Raw genomic sequence first — 27,852 nt, 5'->3', positions numbered from 1 at the left:
CTTCCTTCCTTTTCCTTCCTTCCTTCCTTCCTTTCCTTCCTTCCTTCCTTCCTCTTCCTTCCTTTCCTTCCTTCCTTCCTTCCTTCCTTCTTCCTTCCTTCCTTCCTTCCTTCCTTCTTCCTTTCTCTCTTTCTCTCTTCTCTCTTTCTCTCTTTCTCTCTTTCTCTCTTCTCTCTTTCTCTTTCTCTCTTTCTTCTTCCTTCCTTCCTTCCTTTCTCTCTTTCTCTCTTTCTTTCTCTCTTTCTTCTTCCTTTCCTTTTCTTTCTCTCTTCTCTCTTCCTTTCCCTCTTTCTCTCTCTCTCTCTCTCTCTTTATTTGCCTCTTTCTCTCTTTCTTTCTCTATTTCTCTCTTTCTTCCTCTTTTTCCTCCCTTTCTCCCTCTCCTTCTCTCTCCCTTTCCCGTTCGTTACAGCCGGTACCGGGGCGGTACCGCTCCTACCCTGCAATCCCCACAGTGTCCGCTGGGGGGCAGCAGCCACCGCGGGGAGCCCCGGGGCGGGCAGGTGAGCGCTGCGACCGACACCGGGACCGACACCGGCACCGGTACCGGCACCAACCAGCACCGGGGCTCGGAGAGAGCCCTCGAGGAGGGGAAATCTTGGGGTGCTGCTTTGGGGTGCTCACCAAAGGCAAAGAAAAGCTGTGGAAGGCAAACGCCGCTCCCGGGAACCCTGTGGAGGAAAGGAGAGAAAATCCCGCCGGGAAGAGAGCCCCTTCCTTCCCCCCGGGCCTTTCCTTTTTATTTTTTCTTCTTTTTTCTTCTCTCTTTACTCTCCCCCCCTTGAAAACTATTTATTTCCCATAAATTTATTTTTAAATATTTTTTATGTTCTTTTTTCCTTCCTGCAACTCGCAGTTTTGGGGTTTTTCCCAGCCCGTTGCTGTAATCTCTGCTCAGTTCCCAGCTGCAGCAAGTCAAAAAAAAAAAAAACCCAAAAAACCCACCCCAAACTGTTGCTGCCTCTCAGTTTTCTGTAGGAATTAATCTCGATACAGTTTGCAGCCAAGAAGAGGTAAGATTGACTCAAGGTTATCTCTAGGAAGGGACAACTCTGGGTGGCTTTCCTCAAGGTTTTGTATTTAAAAATTCCTGCCTTTTAAACAGTTCTCTGGTTAAGAACCCCCTGTGCCCGTGTCCGCTAAGAAAACGACTCAATTATTATGCGAAAACTTGTTATTTTCTTTAAACTGAAGAGGGGAAAAAAAAAAAAGGAAAAAAAAAAAAGTGAAATCGTTCTCAAATTATTCCAGGGGAAAAAAAAAAAAAAAAAAAAAAGGAAAAGTATCAGAAGACCTTGTAGAATTTACTATTTATTTTCATAAAATGAAAACCACCTCGTTTGGTCAACCCATCCCAGAATATTTACATTTATTTCCATCAAAATTCCATCAGAATTTCGAAGCGAGAGGAGAAACTTTTCAATCATTTTTTTTTTCCATTTTATCTCCTTGCAGAGGAGCTGCCTCGTTTTATTTTAATTTATTTTTAATAGATTTTTTTTTTTTACTCCTGCTATCGAGTCAAATCGTTTCCTTTCTAATTAGGAAAAGGGTAATTAACAGAAACACCGAGTTCCCACGGCCGCCATCTCGTCTCGGGGAAGGGACCCACGGTACCGGAGCCAGCAGCAACCCCAATCTGACCAAAAAAAAAAGAGAAGAAAAAAGAAAATAAAGTATATATATAATCTTTGCTTCAAGCCCCACAAATTACAAGGAGGAAAAGGCAGAATTATAGTGTAAGAAACCATAAAATTCACCGCTTCGAACCGGAGCAGCCGGGCTGGGGGAGAAGCAGCGGGAAGGAACCCGAAGTTGATTAATTTCTTGATTAATTCCCACCTTATCTCCATCTCTTCAGGCTCGAATCGATTTTGCAATGAGAAATAATAATTTTTATTTATTTTTTTTTTTTTTAAGGGGAAACTCGCTGTTTCCCAGCTTTATGTTGTCGCTGGTCAGATCCAGGTTTTTCCAGGGTGGAAAAAGGAGCAGCTCGCAGTGGTTTTCCCGATACCTGAGTTTACACTTTGGTCACCATGCGTCCCTAATTGTCCCCCCTCTGATTACCTCTAATGAAATCATTAGAGAAAAGGCAAAGGGGGCGGATTTCACATGGAGAAGAAAATTCGGCTCAGGAGCCGAACGAAAAGAAAAAAAAAATATTAAAAAAAAAATCAATTCAAGGCACCTAAGCGCGCTCACCGCTTTCTTTTATCAAAATAATAATAATAATAATAATAATAATAATAATAATAATAATAAAAATACCCTCAAATTCCCCCAAAGCCACAGAGGAACATCTCAGCTCCCGGCGCCGAGAGGTCCAAGGGGCAAAGCGGGGCGAGATGCCACTCGCCACCGGGCTACTAAGGTGTGGAGAGACCCGGTGGCTTTTCCCGATGTCGATTTGCGGGGTTATTTCCCTGCAAATAAAAAAACTTCCAAACGGGGCAGAGGAAAAACCCCCCCCGCGCAGCGGCACGGCGGGGCGGTGCGGGATGAGCGCGGTTTGGCTCCGGCTTTGATTTTAACCCAATATTTTATTAAAAAAAAAATGGATTTTTGGGGCAGCGCGGGGCGTGCGGGGCGCTCATCCCCCCCTCCATCTCTCTGGGTGCGGGGGGGGCAAACCCGCTGATTCCCCGCTTCTATTTGGGGCCAAAACTGTTAAAATGATAGATTAAAATGTAGGGGGTGAAATAATTACATGTTTATAATTAACTTTAATGCCTTTCTCCGTAATCTCAGCGTGCGGGGCAGCGGAGCCTCAGCCCCCCCCCAACTCCCCCCGCAACTTTCCCGCTTGGTCCCTCCCCCTCTAAGCCCCGCCCCCTGCCTCCCGCCTCCTGCCCTTCCCATTGGTGGGTGAGGAGGGGCCGCGCTCGCTGATTGGTGGAGGGGGTGGCTGCGGGTGGGCGGGGCCAGCGGGGAGTAAAAGCGGGGCCGGCGGCGCGGGGGGAGTTTTGAAGCCGCGCAGCGCGGGCCGGGCGGGAGCTTTGGGCTCGGCGGCTTCTGCGCAAAACCCGCGGGAAAAAAAAAAAAAAAATTAACCTCCAGGAGCCTTTTTTTTGTTTAATTTTTACTTTTAGTTGGGGTTTTGGTTTTATTTTTTTTTTATTTTTTTTTTTTTCGGTGGTTGTGACAAGAACTGGGTTTCCGCAAGGCTGCTTTTCTTTTCTTTTTTTTTTTCTTTTTTTTTTTTTCCCCTCTTTTTTTTTTTTTTTCTTCGTTATTAGATTTTATTTTTTAACCTGCGAGAACAGACAACCCCACCACCCCCTCCCCTTCTCACCCTTCCCACCCTCCCCACCCCCCGCCCCGCCTCCCGCCGCGGGCCTTAGGTGTGTATACAAGAATCACAGTAATAAAGAGGGAGGGAGAGGCCGCCAGAGACCCCGGCGACCCGAAGGATGCTGCTGCGGTGCCGCTGCTAGAGGATTGAACTCTGCCGAGACTCTCTCACTCCCCTTCTCTCTTTCCCCCTCTTCCTTCTCTGCAGAGGGGTCCCGGCCGGGAGTGAGGCCCTTCCACCCTCTATCTCCACCTCCTCCTTTCCTTCCCGGCTGCGGGAAGCCCCTCTCCATGATGCAGGCTCGCTACTCCGTCTCGGACCCCAACGCTTTGGGAGTGGTGCCTTATTTAAGCGAGCAGAACTATTACCGGACGGCGGGGACGTACGGCGGCATGGGCAACCCCATGAGCGTCTATTCGGGCCACGCCGAACAGTACGCGGCGGGGATGGGGCGCTCCTACGGACCTTACCACCCCCATCAACCCGCAGCCCCAAAGGACCTGGTGAAGCCACCTTACAGCTACATCGCCCTCATCACCATGGCCATCCAGAACGCTCCCGACAAGAAGATCACGCTCAATGGGATTTACCAGTTCATCATGGACCGCTTCCCTTTCTACCGCGAGAACAAGCAGGGCTGGCAGAACAGCATCCGTCACAACCTCTCCCTCAACGAGTGCTTCGTCAAAGTCCCCCGCGACGACAAGAAACCGGGCAAAGGCAGCTACTGGACGCTGGACCCCGATTCTTACAACATGTTCGAGAACGGCAGCTTCCTGCGCCGCCGGAGACGCTTCAAGAAGAAAGATGTCTCCAAGGAGAAAGAGGAGGCTCGGGAAAGGCTGCTAAAAGAGCAACCCAAACCTCCCGGGCTGGCCGGTACCGATCTCCCTAAGGAAGCTTCCTCCTCCTCTTCCTCTTCCTCCACCTCTGCACCGACCTCGGAGAAGAAAGTGGTGATCAAGAGCGAGACGGCATCTCCCGAGCTCCCGGTCATCACCAAGGTGGAGACTCTGAGCCCGGCCAGCGGCGGGGCCCTGCGGGACAGTCCCCGCAGCACCGCCTCCCCCCCCCGCCGCCGCATCCCCCGAGGGTTCCTTACCGGAGCATCATCCCGCCGGCAACGGGCTGCCCGGGTTCAGCGTGGAGAGCATCATGACCTTAAGGACTTCCCCCGGGGGGGATCTCAGCCCGGTGAGTGCCACCTCGGGCAGGACGGGAGCCGGGATGCCTCTGGGCTACCCGACGGGGCAACCGTCGGGCTACAGCGCGGCGTGTAGCCAAACCCTGGACACTAGTGGGAGCTACCACTGCAGTATGAGGGCCATGAGCCTCTACAGCGGCGAGAGGACGGGCCACATGTGCGTCCCCCCCGCACCGCTGGAGGAAGGCTTGGCAGAGCATCCCACGGGGGCTCCTTCACCCCTCGGGACCCTGAGTCTGCCGTCTGGGCAAGAAGGTGCGCTGGGAAGCGGGCATCCTCACGGTGGAGGAGGAGGAGGAGGAGGTGGTGGGGCGGCGGGAGGGGGGCAACCCACCGCCTCCTGGTACCTTAACCACGGGGCTGAGCTGAGCCACCTGCCCGGTCATACTTTTGGTTCTCAACAGCAGACTTTTCCCACCGTACGGGAAATGTTCACCTCGCATCGCTTGGGGATGGAGAGCGCTTCGCTCAGCGAGCATCAGGTGAGCAGCAACTCCGCCTGTCAGATCCCCTACAGGTCCGCTCCCTCCCTATACCGCCACGCCGCCCCTTACTCCTACGACTGCACTAAATACTGAGTAGCCGCCACCCCTTGCCTAGGGCCATCCGACAGCAACAACAACAAAAAAATATTAAAAAGCATATTGTTAATGATTATTATTAAAAAATAATCAGGAAAACCAAAACCGCGTTAAAAAAAAAAATTAAATCATAATCTGACCGTATCCTCATGGACCTGGGGGGGGGTTCTATAGAGTTTGTAGATCCCAAAGTCCCATTTCGGGCCTTCTAAAAATTCCAGGAAAGTATATTCTACTTGAAAAGAGGGATCTTAAAGAAAAAAAAATAGAAAAAAAAAGGAAAAAGAAAAAAAATGAAAAAAAAAGTTTTAAAAAGGAATAGTTATATATATATATGTCTATCTAAAAGTGGCAAATTTTATATGCTAAAGTATAGGGGGTCTCAGAAAAATAAGTTATGGACCAATATCACAACGACCATTTATACGTTTTAAAAGGAAAAAAAAAAAAGTATATAAATATATATATAAATATATGTCCTGGGTATTTTTGAAGTTCTCTGTTTTGCTGTAAAAATGTGTGGATTTCTAATCAGGCTGATTTTCAGAGCCATTAATATAATATTTAAAGTTGAGTTCACTGGATTATTTTTTGTGTCTCGCCCAACGATTCCTAACTTCCAAATTAATGACAAGTGATTCCTTCTCCTTGTTCTTCTGTGTACAATTATGCAATAGAGTTCCTTTCGTTTTAGAGCTGTTCTTTTCACAAGACGAGGAAATAATTTATTTTTCGCTGGTGGATATTTTTTTTTTTTTTTTTGAAAAGAAAAAAAAAAAGACGAAGTATCTGATACTTTTTTTTTTTATATTATTATTATTATTATTATTTACGACGTGTGATGTTTTGTATAATAGATTTCACCTTGACCATTCCTAAGAACTATTTGCTTTAACCTGCTTCAAAGTTCGTTTGTCTTATGTGGTCTTAATTGTTGTACTTACCTTAAAATAAATCCATGCTGGTTTTTTCTGCTCCAAGTCTGGCGCTTCTCTGTGTATATACGTGGGGTTTGCAGGTTGATTTTGTTTTCTTTTATTACTTTCATCTTTCCTTCATGCTGAAAACTGGAGGGATTTTCTAAAACAAAGTCGTTTTCCTGGAGCCTAAAGGTTTATTGGATGAAAACTTTAATTCCTGTGGACAGCTGGGAATTAGGAAGCTGCTGGGAGGGGAGATGAACAGACCCCGCGGGAGAAATAGGGTCTGAGCTTCCTCCATCCCAAATCCTTGGCTGGTTTGAAATTGGGGAAATTTCCCAGGCCTCGGATGAGGGAACGGGATAAAAATCTGCTTTAGGGGGGAAGATTTGGGCTTCCCTTCACTCCATCCCTGCCAACCCGGGCCTTCTGTGGAGCTCAGTGTTCGGAGCGGGCCCTTTCCAAGACAGAAACCAAACCAAAATTCCATTTTAATGGTATATATATATTTTTTTAAAGGAAATCCGAAAGGCTACGAGTGGGTGCGGGTGATAAAAGCCATCCTTTAAACCCGAACTCACTACGGAGCCTAAAAGGAGGTGGAAAGTTGACTCCGGAATAATTTTATGCTTTAAAATCTTCCCCTGTCTGAAAATTTAGCTGATTTTAACCTTATCTTTGTCTGTTTAAGCTCTTATTCGCAATGCTGGGCACTGACAGATGCTGCTTCCTCCCCCCTTCTCCCCCCCCCCTCTTCCAAAATCAACTTTAACCTTTTAAACCAGCTTGAACCAAGCCCAGGGGGCAGGGGATGGAGATGCCCCTAAAGCCTGAAGCAGAATTTTAGGGAAGCTTTTTAGGATTTTCTCCTTTCCCAGCTGCCCATCCCAACATTTCCCGAGGACATTCCCACTCGTGTCCCCCTTTCCACCTCCCGCAGCAGCCCCCCCCCCTTTCCAATACCCCTGGTAGCCCTGGCTGGGTTAGGGAGAGGTTAAAGTCGTGGTTAACTCTTAAAAGTGATGATATAAATTGGTTTTGATGTGGTGAATTTCGCCAGCGCTGGGATAGCTGGCAAAAAAAGCACTGGAAGTCTTGGTTTAAATGAGAAAAAATGTCCGAGCCTCATTTAATCAGGATTTTAAGGAACGTTCTTGTAAAACTCCTGCCGGTTTTGCTGGCTAGTAGAGGGCTCTTAGTTGTAATTTATTTTATTTTATTTAATGCAACGAAATCCAAATTGCTGCTGTGAAGAGACAAAATGAGTGGGGCAAAGGGTAAAAAAAAAATATAACAGGGGAAAAGGGAAAAAAAAATATATAAGTTTAAAAGGTAAAAAAAAACCATAATAAAGAGGGGAAGAATTCTTCCCCCAGCTCATCCCTCTTCCCCACGAGTTTTCTCGCCGTGTAGAGCCCGAAGGCAGGAGAACCCCGAGTGGGTGCCTGTTTCCCCCCCTCCCCCGGAGATGGTTGCAGTCAGGTGGTTGCTGTGGGTTTTCCCACGCGCGTCAAGGAATCCCGAGGCCGCTTCTGCTCCCACATTTTCCCTCTCCGGGAAAGAGCGCTGGGCACATGGGGACCTTTCCCCATGGGGCTGGGGTTTGGGAATGGATGCCGGGTATGGGGGATTGTGGTGATGGAGGCTGGGATGTCCCCTCGGGGTGGCTCTGTCACCTCCCTCCTCGCTGCTTCTGGACAGTTCTGGATGGAAAGGGGGGGGACAGAGTTTGAAGTGAGTATGAGGGTTCCCTTTCCCCCAAATCACCTTCTTGGTGGGTTCCCCCTCCGTCCCCTCAACCCAATGGGATGCTCTCACGTGGGGTCTGCGCTGCTCCCGACCCCTCTGGCCCCTTTCCCGTCATTTGGTGTTCTGGCAGGATTTCAGGTGTTTGGCAGAAAAAGAAAAACCCTCTCTTAGGTGTTGAGAGCAAAGAGGACCCGGGAGCCTGCAGGATCAGACCTTCCCGAGAACAGCACCTGGGACAAGGGACTGAGAGCATCGTGGGGGGGATGTGAGGGGGATATCAGAGCCCACCAGACCCTCTCAGAGACCCCCCAGTCCCATCTCCCCCTCCTTTGCCGAAGGGAACCTGATTTTTGGTTGGGCTGAGTTCGCAGGCAAGGTGAGAGCAAAGTTGGGGTGCAGGGCTGAGGGGTCGGTAACGCGATAGGAGTCTGTCGCGACAGGTGACTTCAGTCCTGCCGGGGCAGTGAGGGAGGAAGGAAGGAGGAAGAAGAAGGAAGGAAGGAGGAAGGCCCAGGGTAGATGCTACCAGCAGCCGCGGCCGGATCGGGCCCCGCAGTCCCTCGCAGCTGAAGGACCAGCATAAAACCTTCCCACAGCAGATCAGGAGGGCCAAATTCGGCCCCGGGGGGGCTGGCTGAAGCTGCTGCATGGCCGATTGCACCGGGCCAGGGACCCAGCACGGTTCCGGGCAGCAGATGAGAATAGTAAATGGTTTTTGTTTCTTTTGTTTTTTGTTTGTTTGTGTGTTTTTTTGTTGTTTTTTTTTTTCTTTTTCTTGATGCTCTGCATTAACCTCCGAGTTTACAAACCTGTCTGTAAGCCTAGACAGCTCCGGGCTTCGTGAGAGGAAGGAATTTTCAGCTCGTTCCCACCTGAAAGGTCCTTGTGTCCCGGTGACCCCACAGCACGGCCCAGTGAGCATTTTCCTGGTGCTGCAGGGCCCGGGTGAAACCCAGCTCCTTCACCAATGTCACCCCAGCCTGGTGAGAGAGCTGTCTGGTCCCCCTAAGCTGCCCCATCTCTCCTGGAGCCACGGCAAGGTTCTGGACAGGTATTTGGGGAAGACTCATAGCTCTTCAGTCATTTTGGGTGGGACTTCGCAGAAAGTCCAGACCAGGCCCTGAAAGGCCAGGAAAAGAAAAAATACACCCCCCACCTGCCCCCTCCGGGTCGGTACCGAGTGACCTCACAGCTGTTCAGCTCTGTGCATGGCAAGGGGTGGGCAGCTCCCCCCGGAGGATGTGGAAAGGGGAGCAGTGATTTACCCCCTACCCCAGCTCCCCCCCCCAGGCTAGGATATACCATGGAGGTGGGGGGCACTGATTTACACCCCCGATTCCCTCCTGGGTAGGGATGCAGTACGGAGTGGGCAGCACTGTTCTTACCCCCCCCGCTCCCCACTAACCTCCCGCACCCCATGGAACGGGGAGTTCTGATTCCCACTCCCTGGCTGCATCCCCTGGATGCAGCATGGAGTGGGGAGCACTGGATGGAAGCGCCCCCTCTTCTTCCCCACCCCATCTCGGGAGGGAGCCCTTTTCTCTGCTGTTTTAAAAGGGATTTGTCAGCTGGAGAGAAGGGGAAACACGTCCAGGGACTCCTTCACCGCTGGCTCCGCGGTTTGGTTTTGTTTTTTGTTTTGTTTTCCTTGCAGGGGAAGAGCGACAGAAACATTATCATCAACAACAACAACAACAGCAAACCCCATCCCAGCCGGGCCGCCCGTTTCTCTGACTCCCCCTTTCTCTCCCTCCGCACCCCACAGCGGTCGGAGCCGCTCACAGGGCTGTTCCCGGGCGGATAAAGCAGAGTTCCAGCGATGTCGCCGGCAGGAGAGGGACAGCCAGCAGCACATGAGCTGGGAAGAAGGAGCAAAGAGAAAAGCCACATCCCCGCCTCCAAGGATTTCCTACCGCGAAGAGGGGGAAAAGAGAATTTTACTGGGGGAGGGAGCTCGGGGAGCGAGTGGGAGCCCGTGTGCCTGCCTGCTGCCCTACACGCGAGTATTTGTTGGTCTAATAATCCGTGCTTGGAGTGTCCCGAGGAGCAGGGAGCTCCGCGAAGTGGGCACAGGAGGGGTGGGAAGCGACCACCAACCTCAGTAGCCTGCCCTGAGGTGCGGGGCTGGATCAGTCTGGATCTGCCCCATCCCATCCGATCCCATCCCGGCGAAGATGCTACAGGTGGGCTGGCCGGGAGGGCTGGTCCCCAGTGTCGAGATGGAGGGAGTGTGTGTGTATGTCCCCTCCCTAAACCCTTCTGCCTCCCCTTTTTTATTTATTTAGGGGTTTATTGCATTGATGGCACGTCGGGTGGCTCCTGCAGCTCCCCGGTGTGCGCACCTCGGGGCGGGGCCGATGAGGCATTATAGGCGAAGGCGGTATTAGAGGGGTGGGTTTCCATGTCTCTGCCCCTGTCTGGGACCAGCCAGTGAGCGGGTAGATTCCCTCCCCAGCCCGAGAAGCCACCTCCCTCCGCGCCCCGGCCGTGTTTCTCAGGCTCTCATGGCGGTTGGCAGCCTTCAGGACTCCCTCTGCGGCTCCCAAATCATCCCGCTGGTTTTTACCCCCCTTCACCCCATAGTTTGCTGAGGCAACGGGAGGAGAAGTGGGCGAGAAACCCCAATGGTGAAGGAGGAGCTTGCAGAGAGGTCCGGGGTGGTGGGATCATCACCAGGGCCGGGCGGTGCTTGGGGGGACATCCCGGAGCCCGGTTGCCAGGTAAAAATCCCACCACGGTCGAGGGAGCTGTACTGGGGGGGTATTTATCTCTGAAGGAGATAAAAATCCTTTTCAGGCTTCCTCTTCCCTCTCCCGACGAAATGATGAGGCATGGAACAGGGGTTTCCCGGGGTCTAACACAGATCTGAGTCGGGGGGGTGGGAGCTGGTGAAACATCCGACACCTCCAACTGCATCAGAGTCCCTCGGGGCCCCGGATTAAAGCAATTGCATCAGCAACTTAAAATAATAATAACTAAAAAAAAAAAAAAAAAAAAAAAAAATCCAGCAACAGAAAGCACAGCCCCAAACCTGGACGTTTATACAGAAAAAGAGCATCACAAATTTCTAATGTAAGCATCGGCCAGCTGTGTGCACTTGTAAAGTTGTTATAATCCCCCTCCTTGTTATAAACAGGAAAGTACATAATATAAAGCAACAGGCCCGCATTCACAAATACTGACCCTCCTCCCCTCTCCTGCCAAAATTCCCCTTTTATGAAGCTCGATGCAGCCCCCGGGCATCTCCCCCGGCCCAACGCTCTCTGCCCGGGGCTGGGCCCGGGGATCGCCCTTCGATCCCTCCAGGGTGGCCCGGCCCATCGGGGGGGTTGTCCCCTGGATGGGGAGCTACAACCTCCAACCGAGGACCCCCACACACCTGCCTCCTCCTCCCCCTTCCTCCAGATAGTCCCTTTTCCTTCCTCCTTGTCGCATCACTCCTCTCATCCCTGTGTCTCCCCCATCCTCCCTCTTTTTTTTTTTTTTTTTTTTTTTTTTTTTATTTCCCCCCTATTTTTAAATATTTTTTTTTTGTTGGTGTTGTTGTTTAATGCCCCATTTTTCCTGCGGGGATCCTCGCCCGCTCCTCCCCGAGCTCCAGCAGTGTACATCCTGCTTTGCTGTGTGTGCTTACAGCGTCAAAGGGGTGGACGTGATATTTCAAACATCAGATCACTGCGTTTATATATTGGGTGCCCGGAAATTTTTCCAAATAAACACAGCTTGATTCGACTTGGGTGGGCAGACTTATCAACAGACTAATTCTATAAACAAATGAAGGAATAACCCGGAGACCATTGGCTGGTACTAGCAAGACACGTGGAGAGAGCTTGGAGTTTTGTAGCAATGAAATTTTAATTAATGTGGGTGGGCTGAGAACACAAACGACTGTTTATCGGAGACAATTTATTTTCCAGTGCTAAGTCAACATATAATAGCAAACTTACAACAATTTTTTAACTTTTTTTTTTTTTTTTCCTCCCCCCCCCTTTTTTTTTTTTTTTTTTTCTTAAGAGCTATGAAGCAGGGACAGAGGCAGAGCGAGCTCCTTCGGGCAGGGCTGGGATCTGAGCTCGCACAAATAGCTCCCCGGTGGACTCTTCCCAGGTTCCTGCCCTTCCCTGTCCCTTCTCTCGGCTCCGAGGGGGAAGACCCGGAGCTCAGAGCCCGCCGGCGATGAGCCACATCTACGGCACCCACCTCACCCCCATGGGCACCCCCTCCATGGTTTATCTCCCGGCCGCCCTCAGCTTCACCCCCAGCGGTGCCATCTCCCGGCAGGACCCCCCGCAGAAACCCCCTTACAGCTACATCGCCCTCATCGCTATGGCCATCAAAGAAGCTCCGGAGCAGAAGGTGACCCTCAGCGGTATCTACCAGTTCATCATGGACCGTTTCCCTTTCTATCACGACAACAAACAGGGCTGGCAGAACAGCATCCGCCACAACCTCTCCCTCAACGATTGCTTCGTCAAGGTGCCGAGAGAGAAGGGACGGCCCGGCAAAGGCAGCTACTGGACCCTGGACCCCCGCTGCTTGGACATGTTCGAGAACGGCAACTACCGCCGGAGGAAGAGGAAGCCCAAAGCCCCGGGGCCACCGGAGGAGAAGGGCAGCTCGTCCCCTGCCACCGACGGGCAACCGGGGCCGCTTGCCCGCCCTGAAGAACCCAAGAGAGCCAAGGGAAACGCTGCGGGGGATTCGAGAGATGAGGGGGTCCCCAAGCAGGGTGGGAGGGAAGTGAGGTCCCCCGAGGGTCCGGCCACGTCCCCCCCCGCCCCCCGGCCGCCCCCCGCCGCCGCCGCCCCGTCGCACAAGAGCGGCCCGAGGAGCCGCAGCTTCAGCATCGAGAGCATCCTCGCCCAGGGGCTGAGACAGTCCCCGCCCGGGGCAACCTCCAAGGGGACCCGAGAGAGCCCGGTTGGTTGCCTCAGCGGCTCTTTGGTCGCCAACGGCGGCTTCGGGCCGGCCCTTAATGCCTCCCTCATGCTCGACTCCCAGGTGCACGGGAGGCTTTACCACATCGGCATCCCCTTCCTCTCCTGCTTCCCTCTCCATTTTTCCGAAGCCGTATTTAATTTCCAATAGTTGCCCCAGAATTAGATCCTAACCCCCTCCCTTCTCACTCCCCCCAGTTGGCTGCTGGGGGTGCGGGAGAGTGCGGGAGGGGGTGCGGAACTCTATGGGGGACACCGGACTCAGACCTCACCAAGCGGGTAAAGACCAAAAAAAAAAAAAAAAAAAAAACCAAACAAAAAAAGAAAAAAAAATTTAAATATTAAAGGTGACTCAGGATTTCAGGGCGTTTTCAAGACACGGGGCTCTCTTTAGCTTCCCCCCTCCCAGATCGGCTTTTAAAGGTAAATCCTGGTTTGGTTTTTGTTTTGGTTGTTTTGTTCTTTTTTTTCCACGTGGATATGGAGGTACAGACAGTGGCCTCCAGCCCCCCCTTGGCTTTGCTCTGCAGCTTTGCATCCCTCAGGTTTTTTTAGACCAGGTTTCTGCAGAGTCCTTCAGGTCTCTGCTTTTCTTCTCTCTTTTTTTTAATTTTATTTTTTCGTTTGGAAAACCAAACTCACCTCTGGAGGAGGAGGCAAAGCCCCCTCAGCTTTGCTCTGCAGCTTTGCATCCCTCAGGTTTTATTAGACCTGGTTTCTGCAGAGTCCTTTTGGTCTCTGCTTTTCTTCTCTCTTTTTATTATTTTATTCTATTTTTTCGTTTTGAAAATCAAACCCACCTCTGGAGGAGGAAGCTCACTTTTGTTTTGCCATCAATACCCACGGGTGCCTGCACATTATAATAATAATTCCTGATATTTTCCTGCTGGCCCAGTCCCACCAGTGGGTAAAAACCAGGTAACCAGAGCTGAAACGGGGCAGAGCAACCAACCCAGGCTCATTCTGCACAACTCAGCACATTAACTCGTGGTGTTAATGCAAACTGGTTTCTTTGTGCTTCTCCAATATCGTGACAGTGTTGCTGTCGCACTGATGCAGGCAGAGAGAGGGGGGATGGATGAGCAAACACGTTGAGAACGTGGAGATGCAGCTGCTTTCCGTGTTTTGCTGGGATCAGTCGCTTCCGACCCAAAAAAAGGACTGATTCAGGTTGTGGAGGTTGGTCTTGGTGTTTTAAAGAAGCTCTGTGGACAACCTGGACATTTAGCATGGAAAAAAAAGATATAAAAAAGACATCATTTGTGTTTCTAAAGCTTTTGGCTTTTTTTTTTTCTGAAAGAAGGAAGAATCCAGAGACACTACAAACAATCAGGAATATTTCTAGAGTTTTCTTTTTTTCTATTTTTTTGGCCATGAATAGAGGCTTTTTGTATATTAATGGATAAATGCCCTTTTGGAGAGAAAAAAAAAAATAAATCTATATTCTCAATTTTCATTATGAAACCAAATCTATATCCAATAAAAGTATTTTGTTCAGGACTGTGGCTGATGTGTTGTAGAACACTGCTTGACTTGTGCAGCCTGAGACAGGCCTGCTGCTGGATGCTCTGGTGCACATATCCTGGTGATGCCACGGTCTCCTCTGCTGCCTGGAAGATGGAAAAGGTGGGAGAGGCAAGAATCTGGAGCCTGGGAAATTACCCATTCCTTATAAACTGAGATTATGTGTCCTAAAATGTTCCTGTTTCTCCTCCCTTCCCTCCATCCCACCCCATCTCACTAGCAAAGCCTCGCCTTAAATTAGCACCTGGACTATTGGAAATCAGGGTTTGTCACAGAAGTGGTGGCTCAGCTTTGGCAGGGGATGAGCAGCATCAAACTGCCTTGACATTTGGACCAGGAGCTCAGGGGGACTCATTTCACCACAAGGCAAAGAGCTCCCACAGGGTAGAAAACCCCCAAAAGGTGAGAACTGGTGTTGAGTTTCCTAAAAGGAAGACACCCGTAGTTGGATTCCTGGTTAGGCAGAGCTGCAGCTTCTCACTGTGAAAAAAAAAAGAGAATAAAAAAGCAGAAAAGGGATTTTAATATAGATTTGTGAGGTTTTATTGAAGTAAAATCCCCTCTAGACTTCTTGTTTCTGATAACTCCTGTTTGAATATCTATCGAGTCCATTAACCAACCAAAAAAACCCCAAAACTTGTAAAAGTGAAGGTGTCACTGCTCAGTCAAAACCCCATTTGTCCCCACCATGATTTACAAGTGCTGAGAGGGTTCATGATCTCTACATCAGGTCCCTTGTCCCTCCAGTGCCACTCCTAGGGACAGGTTTTATAGCAGCCACCTTCTCAGGGTGTTTGGGGATGTCACCAAAAGTCTTCTCAGAGTCCATGTGGTAATGTCACAAGCTGCAGGAACAGGACAAAGATCCAGCTCAGCTCTTGCCTAGCAGAGACTTGGAATCAGCTTTTTATCCCCAGCTCCTGGCATGTCCTGGGTTTTGGGCCCCTGTGTCCCATGGAAAGCTGATGTTGCCTCCAAGCATGTGCAAAGCTGGATTTCCATCAAGATCCCTGCAGTCTGGCTCCAGAAAGTGTTTTTTTTCGTGGTCTCAGCCACCAGGTGGATTATACCTAAAAAATCCCTTTTAATTTTAACCCCCCTCTCCTGAAGGAGCTGTGGATGCTCCCACCAGGCATGGGGAGGACGGTGTGGGGCATGGACCACTGCTCAGCAGCTTCACCATCCCTGGCTCTCTGCACATTCCCAAAAGGTGCCAGCAAGCAGTAAAGCTGAGTGCTGGCTTCTGCATGAGGACAACCCCCCCTTTCCTTTCCCAAATCCACTAAATCCACCCACTCCCCCTGGGGAAGTTCTGACTTGTGTCTACACACTCCTCTTCTTCCCTTTCTCCTAACTTGGCACCCCAGTTGTGACCCCCCAGTTCTGCCACCTCTCAGCTCCTATTCCAGTTCCCAAAGTACCTTTTTGGACCTTCCAACAGGTCCAAAACCCATCAAAATAATACTTATATTAGTATTGCAGTTTGATTTGTGCACAGTGTCTATTTTTATCACAGGCACATTTCTTTTTTTTTTTCTTTTCTTTTTTTTTTTTTTTTTGAGTTGCAACTTTTTCTCTGCGATGGGAATTGATATTTTTTTTTTGCAAAGCTTTGCTCGTGGTGACATTTGACTTTATTTCTGGTTGGTTGTAGCCGAGTGGGACCAAGCACAGCTGCAGCTTTTAGGGTTTTAGTTTCACTGGAAAGAGCAAAATTAGCAAACTTACCATGCTCTGCACAAAAGTGACACTGACTTGAATGAGCTCAGAGCTGAGTAAACAGTTACGAGTGGCAATTTGGAATTAATGGAGATTAATTAATTGAGATTAATTCCAGGGCAGCAACGTAACTTGGAGGGCATGAATGCTGAGAAAAAAGATCTTTCTGCCAACATGCAGAATGACTAAACACGTGCAGGTTTTGCATCTCATCTGTTATATACAGGAAGGAGAAGGAGCAATGGTACAATGAAAAGAAAAGCCCTTCAGAGGGGAGGAATAAGCCAGGACCAGCCTTTTGGATGGAACTGAGCATCCTTTAATCCTCCAGACATCAATGTGAATTTGTGGTGCTGTGCAGCACAAAACACAGGCAGAGAGAAAGGACTTGACAAGCTGCATATAATTGATGTCAACCATTTCCCACCTGTTCCACAACCCCCCCAAAAAGCAGCTGCCAAAGCCCAAAACTGCCACCCAGTATTTAACTCATCCCTGGAATCTTCCCCATCCCAGCTTTCCCAACCTCTCCTGGCTGGCTATAAACACCAGTCTGAAATACTGTGAAGAACTGTAGAAAATAGCTTAGGATGCAGTATAAACAGCATACTTCTTGTGTGGGTGATATGTATATATATTTATATTTATATATATATGTCTTTCCGTTCCCCTGGAGAGGACTGACCTCTCCCAACCCACCAAGGTTTCATGTCTCTGAGATCTGCAGCCAATTTTAACTTTTTTTAGGAGCAGTGGAAGGGGCTCACAGTGGAGTCGTTCCCTCCTTTGCTTCCCAACACAGGTTTCCAATGAGAGGAACTGAAAATTTGGCCTCTTGGAAGGACTCAGGAATTTAATTTCTCATAAATGGGGCTTCCAGTCTTTAAATACACTCAGTGGGTGTTCTCTGGTCCCATAGCATATATAGGAAAAGAAATCACACGATTACACCTAAGCAGGAGCCACTTTCAGGAGATGTCATTCCAAGTGCAGTGTCTGATTTCCAGGTGACATAACTCCAAGAGACTTTGCAACCATTCTACTTCCACCTACACCTTTTAATAGTTATTTTAAGAGCTATTTTTTACCAAGGAAGACACCTCATGGGAAAAGCATCCCTTTCCTCAGCAAACAGCTCCGGCCTCCTGCTAATTGCTCCTAAACCTGCTGTGAAGAGCAGCTGATTCCCAAAATGGGAGGGGAGGGGGTAGGATCTGCTCTGTGACTTGATTCATAGCCCCCAGAAAACAGATCTCCTGGGAGGCAGCAGTTGGGATATTAAACAGATCACATCTTTGATTTGAAGTGAAAGAGCGAGGAGACAAGATCACAGAATTCAAGAAGTTACAGATGGAAAAGGTCTAGGAAGGTTATGCAATCCATCAGTCTGGACATTGCATAATTGCTCCCCACAGTATATTTTTAGTGCTTTATCCAGACAAATCATTAAGTGCTTTAAAATGGGCCAGATTCCTCAAACTCAATGCGTGCTAAGTCACAGCTGATTTCACTGAGCCTCAGAGCTTGTGGTGTCCAACAAGACACCAGCAAGCTTTGTGTGGCCAAGGAGAAGGGGATGGACTCTTCCAGAAACAAATATGATTCAGTATTCTGGCCCGAGCTGGCTGAATTAGACCTCTGAAATCTAATTTTTGGATTGTACTGAAGAATACTTTATTATTCAGGTGTTCACTTAGTCCAAAGTAAAACATTGTTAATGTTCATGTGAAGGCAATTGGTTTTCAGCCAACTTCAAAGCCGGCTCAGCAAAGCGTAAAGAATGTTTATTTAAAATGCAGTTGCTAAATTTAGCATGAGCTTGGTTAGCCTAAATCTTAGTGACATTTTTAGAGAGCACATTGCGAAGCAGGAATGCATGGAGAAATAAATAAACTTTCCCACATTTTTGGAAATCGAGCCCGAATTTGCAAGTTCTTTCTTGCGGGGGCAATTTCTGGGCATTGGAAAGCAGGCTGAATAATGCAAATTTCCCACTAAGCAAACACAATGCTAATGATGTTTGTTGCAATTTCCTTTCAAATCATGCTCCCTGGAGGAGGAAGCAGCCCCATTAGTAGGAAGCTATTGTCAGAGAAATAATGCAGAGCATCAACACCTTTCAATATTTACTCAAGCTCTCTAAAGCAGCAAAAAGTGCAACAGAGCTGCAGTTGGCTCCAAGCCACATCCAAACCCTTGCAAAGGAAAGCTGAAGTTTGAATGAGGTCCTGAGCCTCTTCCTTGGAATGATGATGCTGGATTTAACCCCCACCCCCTCGTTGCCCAAGTTCTCTGCCCTGATTCTCAGCCAGCTGCCTGCAGGTCGAGCATTTAGACAGAAGATAGATGATTTTAAGCTTTTCCTTTCTTTCAGCATGTTCCAATAAAAGAGGCCATATTTATTTAAGTGGCATTGCCTTAGAGAAACAAGCTGACCTGAGCAACCCTGCAATGGTAAGCATTTAAATTCTCTTTTATCAGATCAGTACCAGAGGGCTGGAGCTTGGATATTATCCTCAGCTTTCATCATCTCCCTCTGTTCATTCCACCCTTTGGTTGGTGCAAGTGTCACACCTGGTTCTGCACTTCAGGTGAGAGGGTTGGGGCTACAAGACAAAAGGGACGTGGCCAGATGTCCCCCAGTGTCCCCAGAGACACCCATGGACTTAGTTGGGATCAGCTCCTTACCAAGCAGACAGGTGAAATAAGGAAGCAAGGAAGAAAGCACTGAGGTTGGGTTGTTTTTTTTTTTGGTGTGTTTTTAATTTTATTTTATTTATTATTCCTCAAAGCAGGACTCCACCACTTCATCTAGTTTTAGGCAGCTTCCAACACCCACATCCTGATCCAGAGCTCCATGACTCAGCTTCAAGTGTAAGGACCAAATCCCACCTGCAGACCCAGCCACTCCAGCCCCCTCTCATCTCCCTCAGCTCTTCAGATGAAGCTTTGCAAATAACCTGGCCCAAAACCCCTTATTCCTGAATCTGCAATGAGGTGGACTTCTTAAGTCCTCACTACCTATCTTCAACTGCTTACTAAAGTCCCTGTTTTCATTAGAAAAGCAATATGTAATAATAGTTGTTAAAATAATTGTATTTCTGTTTTTACATCTGTAAAGATTAAGTTAAACAGTATGAAGCCCATTAAACTATTTCATGTCATGCTGCCATAAATTTCCTCCATTCCCATTGCTACTATTATTCCAGAGTAAACTCTGAGATCAAGCTGCTGCCACAGAGAGTTATTTATAGGAGCTCATTCATCAATAAAAACTTCAAAAGAAATCTGTTACTCTTCTATTGGGAAGCCAAAGAAAACTAACATAAAGACAACCCTGTTAAGAAACAAAGCTAAGGAGACCACAAGACATTCAGTGGAGGAAAATCCTGATTTCTAACAAATACCATGCGAGGAAGGAAGGAGAGGAAAAAAAATAAAATAAAAAAAAAAAAAAAAGGAAAAAAAAAGTTTGTTGGCAACATGAATCCTTTTAAGTCACTTCATTCTCATTGGATGGTTGAAATAAAATGTTAAACAGTTGTATTTGTCCTGGCTCAGCCCCCTCATTAGACTCCACGTGACAGATTTGTGATCTTGCAGTGGATCAGGAGCTCCTCATCTCCTGCAAAGCTGAGGTTCCCTTTCCATGAGTCTCAGCTGCTCCTCCACCCATCCAGCAGCAGAGCAGAAACCTCACCAGTGAGATGCTGAGTAGGCAGCTGACAGTATCCCCCTCCCTATAGGCAGGTATACAGAAAAGAAAAAGGTTATAAACCTCATCCTTATTCTCTTTTATTTCTTATTGAACCTTGCTCTGCACATTGGAGCTGAGCAGCCTTGGCTTTGGGGGAATGATGGAGTTAATCCTGCAGAAACGTAAATATACAAGGGGTTTCATGCTGGGTTTTTCTGTCCTCACAGAAGAAATCAGGTCTCTTTTCTAGCAGGACTCTTTGGAGCCACAGAAGACCTCAGTACATCTCATTTATCCCATAGCAGTTAACCATAGTTGGGAAAACCATCCCTCTCCTTTTTTGTCCCTCTCCTTTTTTGTCCCTGCCTCACCAAGAGCTCCTTGTGAGTGAGATTTTACTGGTGGCCTTCCCAGGAAGTGGGTTGAGGTGATCAGCCTTGGCCTGTCATGATAATAGCACCCTCAAAATATTCTTTTTGCAGCTCAGCAGAGATCCTCCCCTGTTCCCATCACAAGGATCTGCACCCTGGAGGCAAGGAGGACCTCCAGCTCTTGGGATGTGTTGCATGAAACATCAGAATCCCATCCCCAAACAGCAAAGTGAGGTGAGGATGCCATCCCCCAGAGATCTCTTGACATCCCTACCATGCTGATGCAAGCCTAAGCAGGGCACTTTGCATGGCATTCATCCCAATCAACACTACTCAGCTAACCTGGGCTTCACCATCCATGGAAACTCTCTCCAGAGGCATCCAGGAATACAAAACAACTTCATTGATGATTTAGATGAGGGGATTGAGTCCATCATCAGCAAATTCGCAGACAACACTAAGCTGGGGGGAAGTGTGGATCAGCTGGAAGGCAGGAGGGCTCTGCAGAGGGACCTGGAGAGACTGGAGAGTTGGGATGATTCCAATGGGATGAGTTTTAACATGGCCAAGTGCTGGGTCCTGCACTTTGGCCACAACAACCCCACGGGGAGCTCCAGGCTGGGCACAGAGTGGCAGAAAGGGAGCTGGGAGTCTGGATTGCCAGGAAGCTGAACAGGAGCCAGCAGTGTGCCCAGGTGGCCAAGAAGGCCAATGGCATCCTGGGCTGGCTCAGGAACAGCGTGGCCAGCAGGTCCAGGGAAGGGATTCTGCCCCTGTGCTCAGCCCTGGGGAGGCCACAGCTTGAGTCCTGTGTCCAGTTCTGGGCCCCTCAGCTCAGGAAGGAGATTGAGGTGCTGGAGCAGGTCCAGAGAAGAGCAAGGAGGCTGTGAAGGGGTCCAGCAGAATTCCTGTGAGGAAGGGCTGAGGGAGCTGGGGGTGTTGAGGGTGGAGAAGAGGAGGCTCAGGGGAGACCTCATCACTCTCTGCAACTCCCTGAAAGGAGGTTGGAGCCAGGGGGGGGTTGGGCTCTTTTCCCAGGCAACTCTCAGCAAGACAAGAGGGCAGGGTCTCAAGTTGTGCCAGGGGAGGTTTAGGTTGGAGATGAGAAAGAATTTCTTTCTGGAGAGGGTGATCAGGCATTGGAATGGGCTGCCCAGGGAAGTAGTGGATTCTCCGTGTCTGGAGATCTTTCCAAAGAGCCTGGATGTGGCACTGAGTGCCATGGGCTGGGAACCACGGGGGGAGTGGATCAAGGGTTGGACTTGATGATCTCTGAGGTCCCTCCCAGCCCAGTCGATTCTATGATTCTATGAAAACAACTTCAGGGAGCTGAACTTCCAACTATTGGAGACACGAGATTTAGGGTGGGTGAAATCACATCCATCAGGGGAAGAGAAATCCACCCCCAGCAGGTTGCTGGTAAATGAAACTTCAAGAGAGCCCTTTTCTCCTTAGAAGGTGTTCCTGGTGGGGTTGTGCTGCAGGGAAGGCTTCAGTGCTTTCCTTCTGAGTCCCAAGTGCACCAAAAGTGGGGATGTGACTTCAACTAACCCAGTGGTTGCTTCTTGAGGCAGAAGTTCTAGATAAAGATTTATGAAAAAAACCCCCACCCATATCAAATTATGGCCCAAATAAATAAATCCCTTTCCCTGTGAGATCTGGGAGTCTCATGGTCTAATCCTTGTTGCATCCATAAGTGATTTTGGCTGCTGGGGAAAAACAAAACCAAGCCCCCAAATTAAAGCCTTTGATGAAGGGAACAACTTTCACTGTCACCCATCCTTTGTTTTTACACTTATACAAATTTTTACAGTTTTACAAGTCGAGGCTCATGCATCCAGCTGGGCAGGGGTGTAATCAGTCCTTCCAAAAAGTGGGAGCACCAGGTCAGTCATCTTGGGTCAGCTGTGCCCGTTTTTCATACCTGGCTACAGCTGATGTTATACATGGGATGTAATGATTATTAACAAACACTAAATATCTCTGCAAACAAACCACATTAATTATCATTTCACTGTACCTCATGTTAGATTTCATTGTTTTGTTATGAAAAAGGCTAAAAGGAGCCTCTGTTGGTGTGTCTGGCTTCTGTGACAACTCTAAGGACCAAACCCAGCTATTGTGACTCACTTTTTATGAAGTATTTTTCACTGATTTATCCTAAAGTGCTGTGCAGGGAAGGTCAGTAGAAAGCCCCATGGTAAACACAGGGAAATCTCCTGATTATTTGTTTTGGATGGCTGGGGAGGAAACTGTGTATGCTTTCATGGAAAAAAAAATCCTCTGTTATGATCCTCTGCCCTAAAAGAGGGAGGGAAAATAGCCTGGTGACTCTGATCCTACACTGAATGATCCTAAAATAAATTATTGGCAAACCAAATTAATCCAGATGGCTCTGGATTAAATGAAGGTAACTAATAACAGGCTAAGTTAAAGGTTAAATCAGGGCACCCAGCTACTCTGCAGCTCCTCTGCAGCAGGATGAGTCTCTTGAAACCTTTGATTGACCACTTTTGTTTTTCTCATTTTATTTCAGAGGTATTTTCCTTACTGCTTAAGCATCAATAGGAAACAGTAGGTCAGCTGGTAGCAGAACAAAGCAGAAAAAACCCCTACTGTAGCTGTAGTTTGTACAAAATTAAGAAAATAATAATGTTTATGGTCTCTAAATGTAATCATGCAGAGAAACACCCCAAACCACCTTTGTCTGATAAGGCTTAGGGGTGAGGAGAGGCAGCCCAAGGCCAGGGTGAGATGTGAGTCAGCCCTTTGAAGTCTCATGGACTAATTCTTGTTGCATCCATACAGGATTGCTGTTGCTGGGGAAAAAACAACACAAACCAAACCAAACCCCCCAAATTAAAGCCTCTGACAGAGGGAAGAACTTACATGTTAATGAGAGAGAGTTCTTAGAGACCTGAGAGATCAGGTGTTGGCAAGGGGTGTGCGTTTAACTACTCAGTTAAATGCATGGGGAGGTAAGGACCAGGAGTTGGTGTTGGAGCAGCATCTGATGGGGCTTTTGTGGGACTGTTCATCCAACCTTGCTCTATCAAAAGCTTTTGTCAACTCTGTAATCAAGGCAGGACCAGGCATCCTCCACCATGGTGGCTCAGCAGCTGTTGAAGACCCTGTTGGCCTTTCCTTGAGTTTCTGAAGGTGTAGACATGTTGTGAAAAACTTCCTGGAGATGCAGATGAGTGGGAGGCTTTCATTCCCATTCCTGCTCCTTAGCAGGATGATCTGGTGTAGGGGATGTGTCCAGGGATTCCAAGAACTCAGCAGCCTGGCCAAGTGATCACTTGCAAACCAGTTGCTTTGTGGTGGGTCCAAGCCTCTTGGTACATCAAACCAGTGTGAATGGGGAATGTGTTATCCTAGAGGGGACTTCTGGTTTCCCTCAGTAAGATTTCCATCCTAGGACATCAGCATCAAGTCTCTAAACGAGGTATGATCCCTCCACTCTTCCACTTGTATATTTGTGCTCCTTACTTGAAAAGTGATCATCTTCCATTTATAAAGAAAATTCAGGGAGGAAAAACTATCTTTCAGATGTCCAAGAAATGAAGTTTCTCCTTGAGAGCATTAAGCTGCAGAGGAAAGATGAAGAATCAACTGTGACACACATGACAAATACTGAAAGGGAGCTAAAGGTATCAAGGCAACCCCTCAAAGACTTTGGGTCGTTAAGAAACTCCACGAATGGGTGGAAATTCTTGAAAGAAAACCCATCCCAGGCTGACTTGCTTGAACCAGTGCCAGGGCTGTGGCTTCACCTCCCAGACTCGATCAGAGTAATGATGTCTCTGGGAAAAATCCATCTCCTCTTATTTCCTAAGGCTGGGAAGGATCTGTGAGCCAATGAGCTGGAGGTTCCTCTGCACTGGTCTGTCTGTGTACATAGTGCTTAGAGCAGCATCTGTGAACCTCTAAATCCTGGCTCACTTGGCCCCAGCCAGGGTAAGACCAGCAGCTCTGGTTTGGCCCAAAGGGTGACCATGGGGCTGGGCTCTGAAGACCTTTCCCAGGCTCAGCTGCCTGCTGGGTCACTTTGCATCCATTGCCAACTTCTGGGATGTAAAACTGAGGATGTAAAACTCTGCAGTTTTGCATAAGTGACACTGAGATGTGGAGCTGGTGTTTCATACGGTGAGGACAGTGATGATACCCCCTACCTTAAAAGAGGGGCTTGCCCTGGTATTGAAGGTGAAGTGGAGGGCAGCTGCACTCCTGCCCCATCCTTACCCAAGGAGAGAATTGGTTGGGTTCTGGAAGGGGTTCATCCCTCCTGGGTGGCCTGAGAAGCTCCTGGCTCCTCTCCATCAGCTCTCCCTGGCTCAGGCATTGTGGCAGGCGTAGGAGTTGAGCCCCAAGTGGATGTCCCATCCCGAGGGTGACCTCCAGGACCTTCACATGTGAAATATTCAAGCCCTCCCATCTCCCTGCTCTGACACAAAGGGCTCTGTGTCCCGGGCTGCACACACCAAACAGCCCAGCTACAATTAGGTGACTCAGCTCTCCCAGGGCAGAGGTAGACACTGAGCTCAGCTCCACACATCCACACTCAGCTCAGCTCTTTGGGGAAGTGGGTTTGAGGGTGGTTTGGTGTGGGCATTGAGGGCAAGTTGATGAATCTGGCAGGAGGGCAGCAGAGCTGAGCTTTCCCAGGGTGGTGGCAACAACCCTTGCAAGTCAGCTCAGAAGATGCTGCTACATCTGCCCTGGCATTCACGCTTTAAAAACTCCTTCCCAGCTGTTTTACTAGAAAGTACCTGCATAATCCTGGCTCTGAAACTATCCCAGGCTGGCAAATTAATGTTTTGTTCTCACTGCAATCTGCAAGCTCTGAATTTCACAGCTGTGGTGAGACAGTATTTTAAAATCTCAGAGACAGCAATGGCCCTCTCTGAAGGAGAAATTACAAGTTTTGGCCCCCGTCTCTAACCTTTGGAGGGCTGCCCAGCTTCTGACAGTCTGTGATGATGTCTCTGTGGAGGAAATCCTATGCTGAAGGAAAGCATGCTGCTTTCTCCCAAAGTTATATTCTTTCTTTCATTTGGCCACCATAAAGGACACTTTGTCATCTTGACAGATCCTAAATATTCCCTCCTAATTTTACAGGAGGCAGCAACAGGGACAAAAATTGAGGATTCTTCAGAAGTCTTATTTATGGTTAAAGATATGAGGGATTTGAATGGAAATAACAATTAAGCTTGAGAAAAAAAAATTCACACCACAGGTCACTGCAATCCCAACTTTTCCCCTTCTGAACTCAAGCTGAGGAGGTTTTCTTCCCCTTTGTGATTTAGGCTTTGCTAAACTTCTCTGAAAATAGTTCATATATCATAGAGGAGAATTTCCATGGGGAACATAAATACATCTGTGGAAAGAAGGGAAATTTTTTCCTTGTCTCTGGGAATGGATGAGAAAGAAAGACAGCTGACGCCAGATATTAATGATGAGTGGAGGAACCCATCCAAAGAAGTAATCTATTGAGAATATTAAAGCTATCCTAAAGTCACAGACATATAAAAATCTAGTATGGAACGATGACTTTTCCACTAATACAGGCTTAGATTCAAGAAAATATTTAAGCACATGCTTAAGCTGGTCCCTGCTCAGAACAGCCCTTAAGTGAATTGTGGAAGTTAACTTCAGATTTATTGATGTGTTTTTTAGCTCTGTGGATACCAGCTAGCACTAAATATGCCTAGAGTTAAGCACATGCTTAAGAACTGTCTGGAAGGGAGGTGTTTTCTTCTAGTGGGACCATCTAACATGGGTTTTTGGGTTTCTTTCCTTCAGGAAGAGTTTGTATTGAATTCAGAGCTGAGGGGACAGCACTGAGGATGCTCCAGGCTTCCACATTGTGACTGATAGAGAAGGAAGTCAGATCAGATCAGTCTCAAGGATTAAAATGTTAGATTTGGAGGATTAAATATTCATAGATCTGATGCAAATATGTGTATATATGTGTCCATGTATATGGGTATATATGGACACATCCATACCTGCTGGGCTTCACAGGCTGCTCATATCCAGAGGTGACAGCCAAGGATAAGGACAGAAGGTCATTAATAAAAGGTCTTTTCTGGTAAACTCCTCTGAAAAACATTACTTTGGACTTGTCATCCCACCACAGACAGGAGTGAACTGGACCCTTCCAGTGGAGTGGAGCAGAAGAGTGCTTGAGTGGAGCAGAAGAACATTTCTGCCTTCTTTTGCTGGATGGGAAAGCAGAGACACACTCCTGCTAGCCATGCACGGGCAGGTTCAGGCAGCTCTAAATCCTCATCCAGCTGCCTGCAAGTCACCACATCTGGTGCCATGTACACCCTACCCCATACCCTACCAGTGGGCAACCTTTAGGGTGTTCTGCCAGCAATGCAATGCCCTTGCCACAGACATTTAATACCTTCCCTTTGCAGTCCACTTGCCAAGGTCTTGCTTTGACCCCAGGAAGCCACCACCTGAGGACCTTCTGCCAAGCTTCATGCACAATGTCACACTCCTGTGTGCCTTTGTCTCCATCCTCATGATAGTTCAGTTCACCAGGGAGGAGGTATTCATGCAAGACAGCTTTAAATATGAGCCCTGCCCTCTGCTTTGTGAGATCATGCTGCTGCTGAGCTGGTGTCACCCCCAAGGTGTGACATCCCTTTGGCAAGCTGGGACCTGGTGCAAGAATTACAGAGCAAACCACACAAACCTTCCTCAAGCAATTGGATTTGACATAGCTGGATGAACAGTTTAATTGGGTTATTAACACATCCCCACACTGACTTCAAGTGCATTAAATGCTGGGTAAATAAGAGTAGGGCAAGCAGCTCTGCCACGGGTTGGAGGTGGGTGGGAAGGCCTCTCCTTGAGTCCCTCTGTAAGTTTGCTGGGTTGCTGCTCTCTTTGTAGCTGGGGTGTCCCTTGGATCCAAGAGGGAGGTGCTGGGAAGGCAGGAGGCAGAACCACATCTCCTCTCAGAGCTTTGTCAGGGTTAAGAAGCCAGGCAAGATAGGGGCCACACCAGCCTCACCTGGTCCTACTTTTTCTGCAGAACATTTTAGGATCTGTACTGAGGTATCCTAATAGAGTCTGGAGACCACATTGTCATCTTTGGTTTCATCCCCAGGAGCTTAGGTTTGCTTCAGAATTATGACCAATGCTTTCTGCTTCTACACCCAACAGGGCTATGATTTCTTCTGGGGGTTTCTCCTCCTTCTCTGCTCACGGCAGAAACAAAGGGCTGTCCCCATGGACAGGGGATTCGGGGCATTTTCTGTCATTGTGCACAGCCTTGTCCCAAGGCACCAGTTCCTCCAGCACCTTTGCTGGGAGCCAGCATCAACATGTGGGTGAAGCCATGTGGCTGTCACTCTGCAGCCCTCAGCCTCATGTCCCGAGGTTACAAGAGGATTAGCAAAACACTTCAAAGCCCTGTGTGTAATTGCACTTTCACTCAACTCAACGCGGCTTTGTTTTCTTAATTTTTAAAAGAAATGGCAGGGGAGCCTCCAGGGACAGGCGAGAGGATCCCTCTCTTGGTGACAGTGGGTAAAACAAAGCCTGCACCTCCTTGTCCTCAGGCTGGATCCTTGCTGGATCCCAGCTCATCCAGTGCCTGCCAAAGGGAGGGCAAAGAAATCAGCTTTGGATTCGGTCCCTTTTGATCTTTTGGGGTTTGCAGCAGAGAGCTCTCACCTCTGCTCTGCACTTGGGTGCTGGAGCTCCTCTCTCTGGCTGACTCAGTGGGTCAGAACCAGGCTTGCTGCATCCTCTTTCACCTTCACCCACCCACAGAGGACTCTGTGATGGAGCCAGGGCAGTTTCCCTGATCTCACTTCTGGTGCTGATGCCTCCC

General features: G+C 48.5%; 3 protein-coding genes across 3 annotated transcripts in view; 2 read left to right on the top strand and 1 right to left on the bottom strand.

Moving 5' to 3' along the window:
* The window catches only part of MTHFSD (methenyltetrahydrofolate synthetase domain containing), a 3,751-nt gene extending 2,162 nt beyond the window's left edge, over positions 1–1,589 (bottom strand). Inside the window, exons 1-2 of the mRNA XM_030458015.1 lie at positions 1,570–1,589; positions 440–671 (exon numbers count right to left, since the gene is read on the bottom strand). Of these exons, the coding sequence (XP_030313875.1) occupies positions 440–671; positions 1,570–1,589 (252 nt within the window). The remainder of the gene's footprint in view (positions 1–439; positions 672–1,569) is intronic.
* A 1,741-nt stretch (positions 1,590–3,330) lies between these two features.
* On the top strand, positions 3,331–6,060 carry FOXC2 (forkhead box C2). The gene is given in 2 exon segments (XM_008501349.2): positions 3,331–4,371; positions 4,373–6,060. Coding segments are annotated over 2 exon segments (1,491 nt in total). The 5' UTR covers positions 3,331–3,585; the 3' UTR covers positions 5,078–6,060.
* A 5,861-nt stretch (positions 6,061–11,921) lies between these two features.
* Positions 11,922–12,837, top strand: FOXL1 (forkhead box L1). The gene has a single exon (XM_030457727.1). The coding sequence runs from the start codon at positions 11,926–11,928 to the stop codon at positions 12,835–12,837; it is 912 nt and encodes a 303-aa protein (XP_030313587.1). The 5' UTR covers positions 11,922–11,925.
* Positions 12,838–27,852: the final 15,015 nt, after the last annotated feature.

This window comes from Calypte anna, chromosome 11 (genome assembly GCF_003957555.1).
Source record: "Calypte anna isolate BGI_N300 chromosome 11, bCalAnn1_v1.p, whole genome shotgun sequence".
Classification (NCBI taxonomy): domain Eukaryota; kingdom Metazoa; phylum Chordata; class Aves; order Apodiformes; family Trochilidae; genus Calypte; species Calypte anna.
The sequence above is the reverse complement of the archived record's forward strand: the minus strand, read 5'-3'. Positions and strand labels throughout refer to the sequence as shown.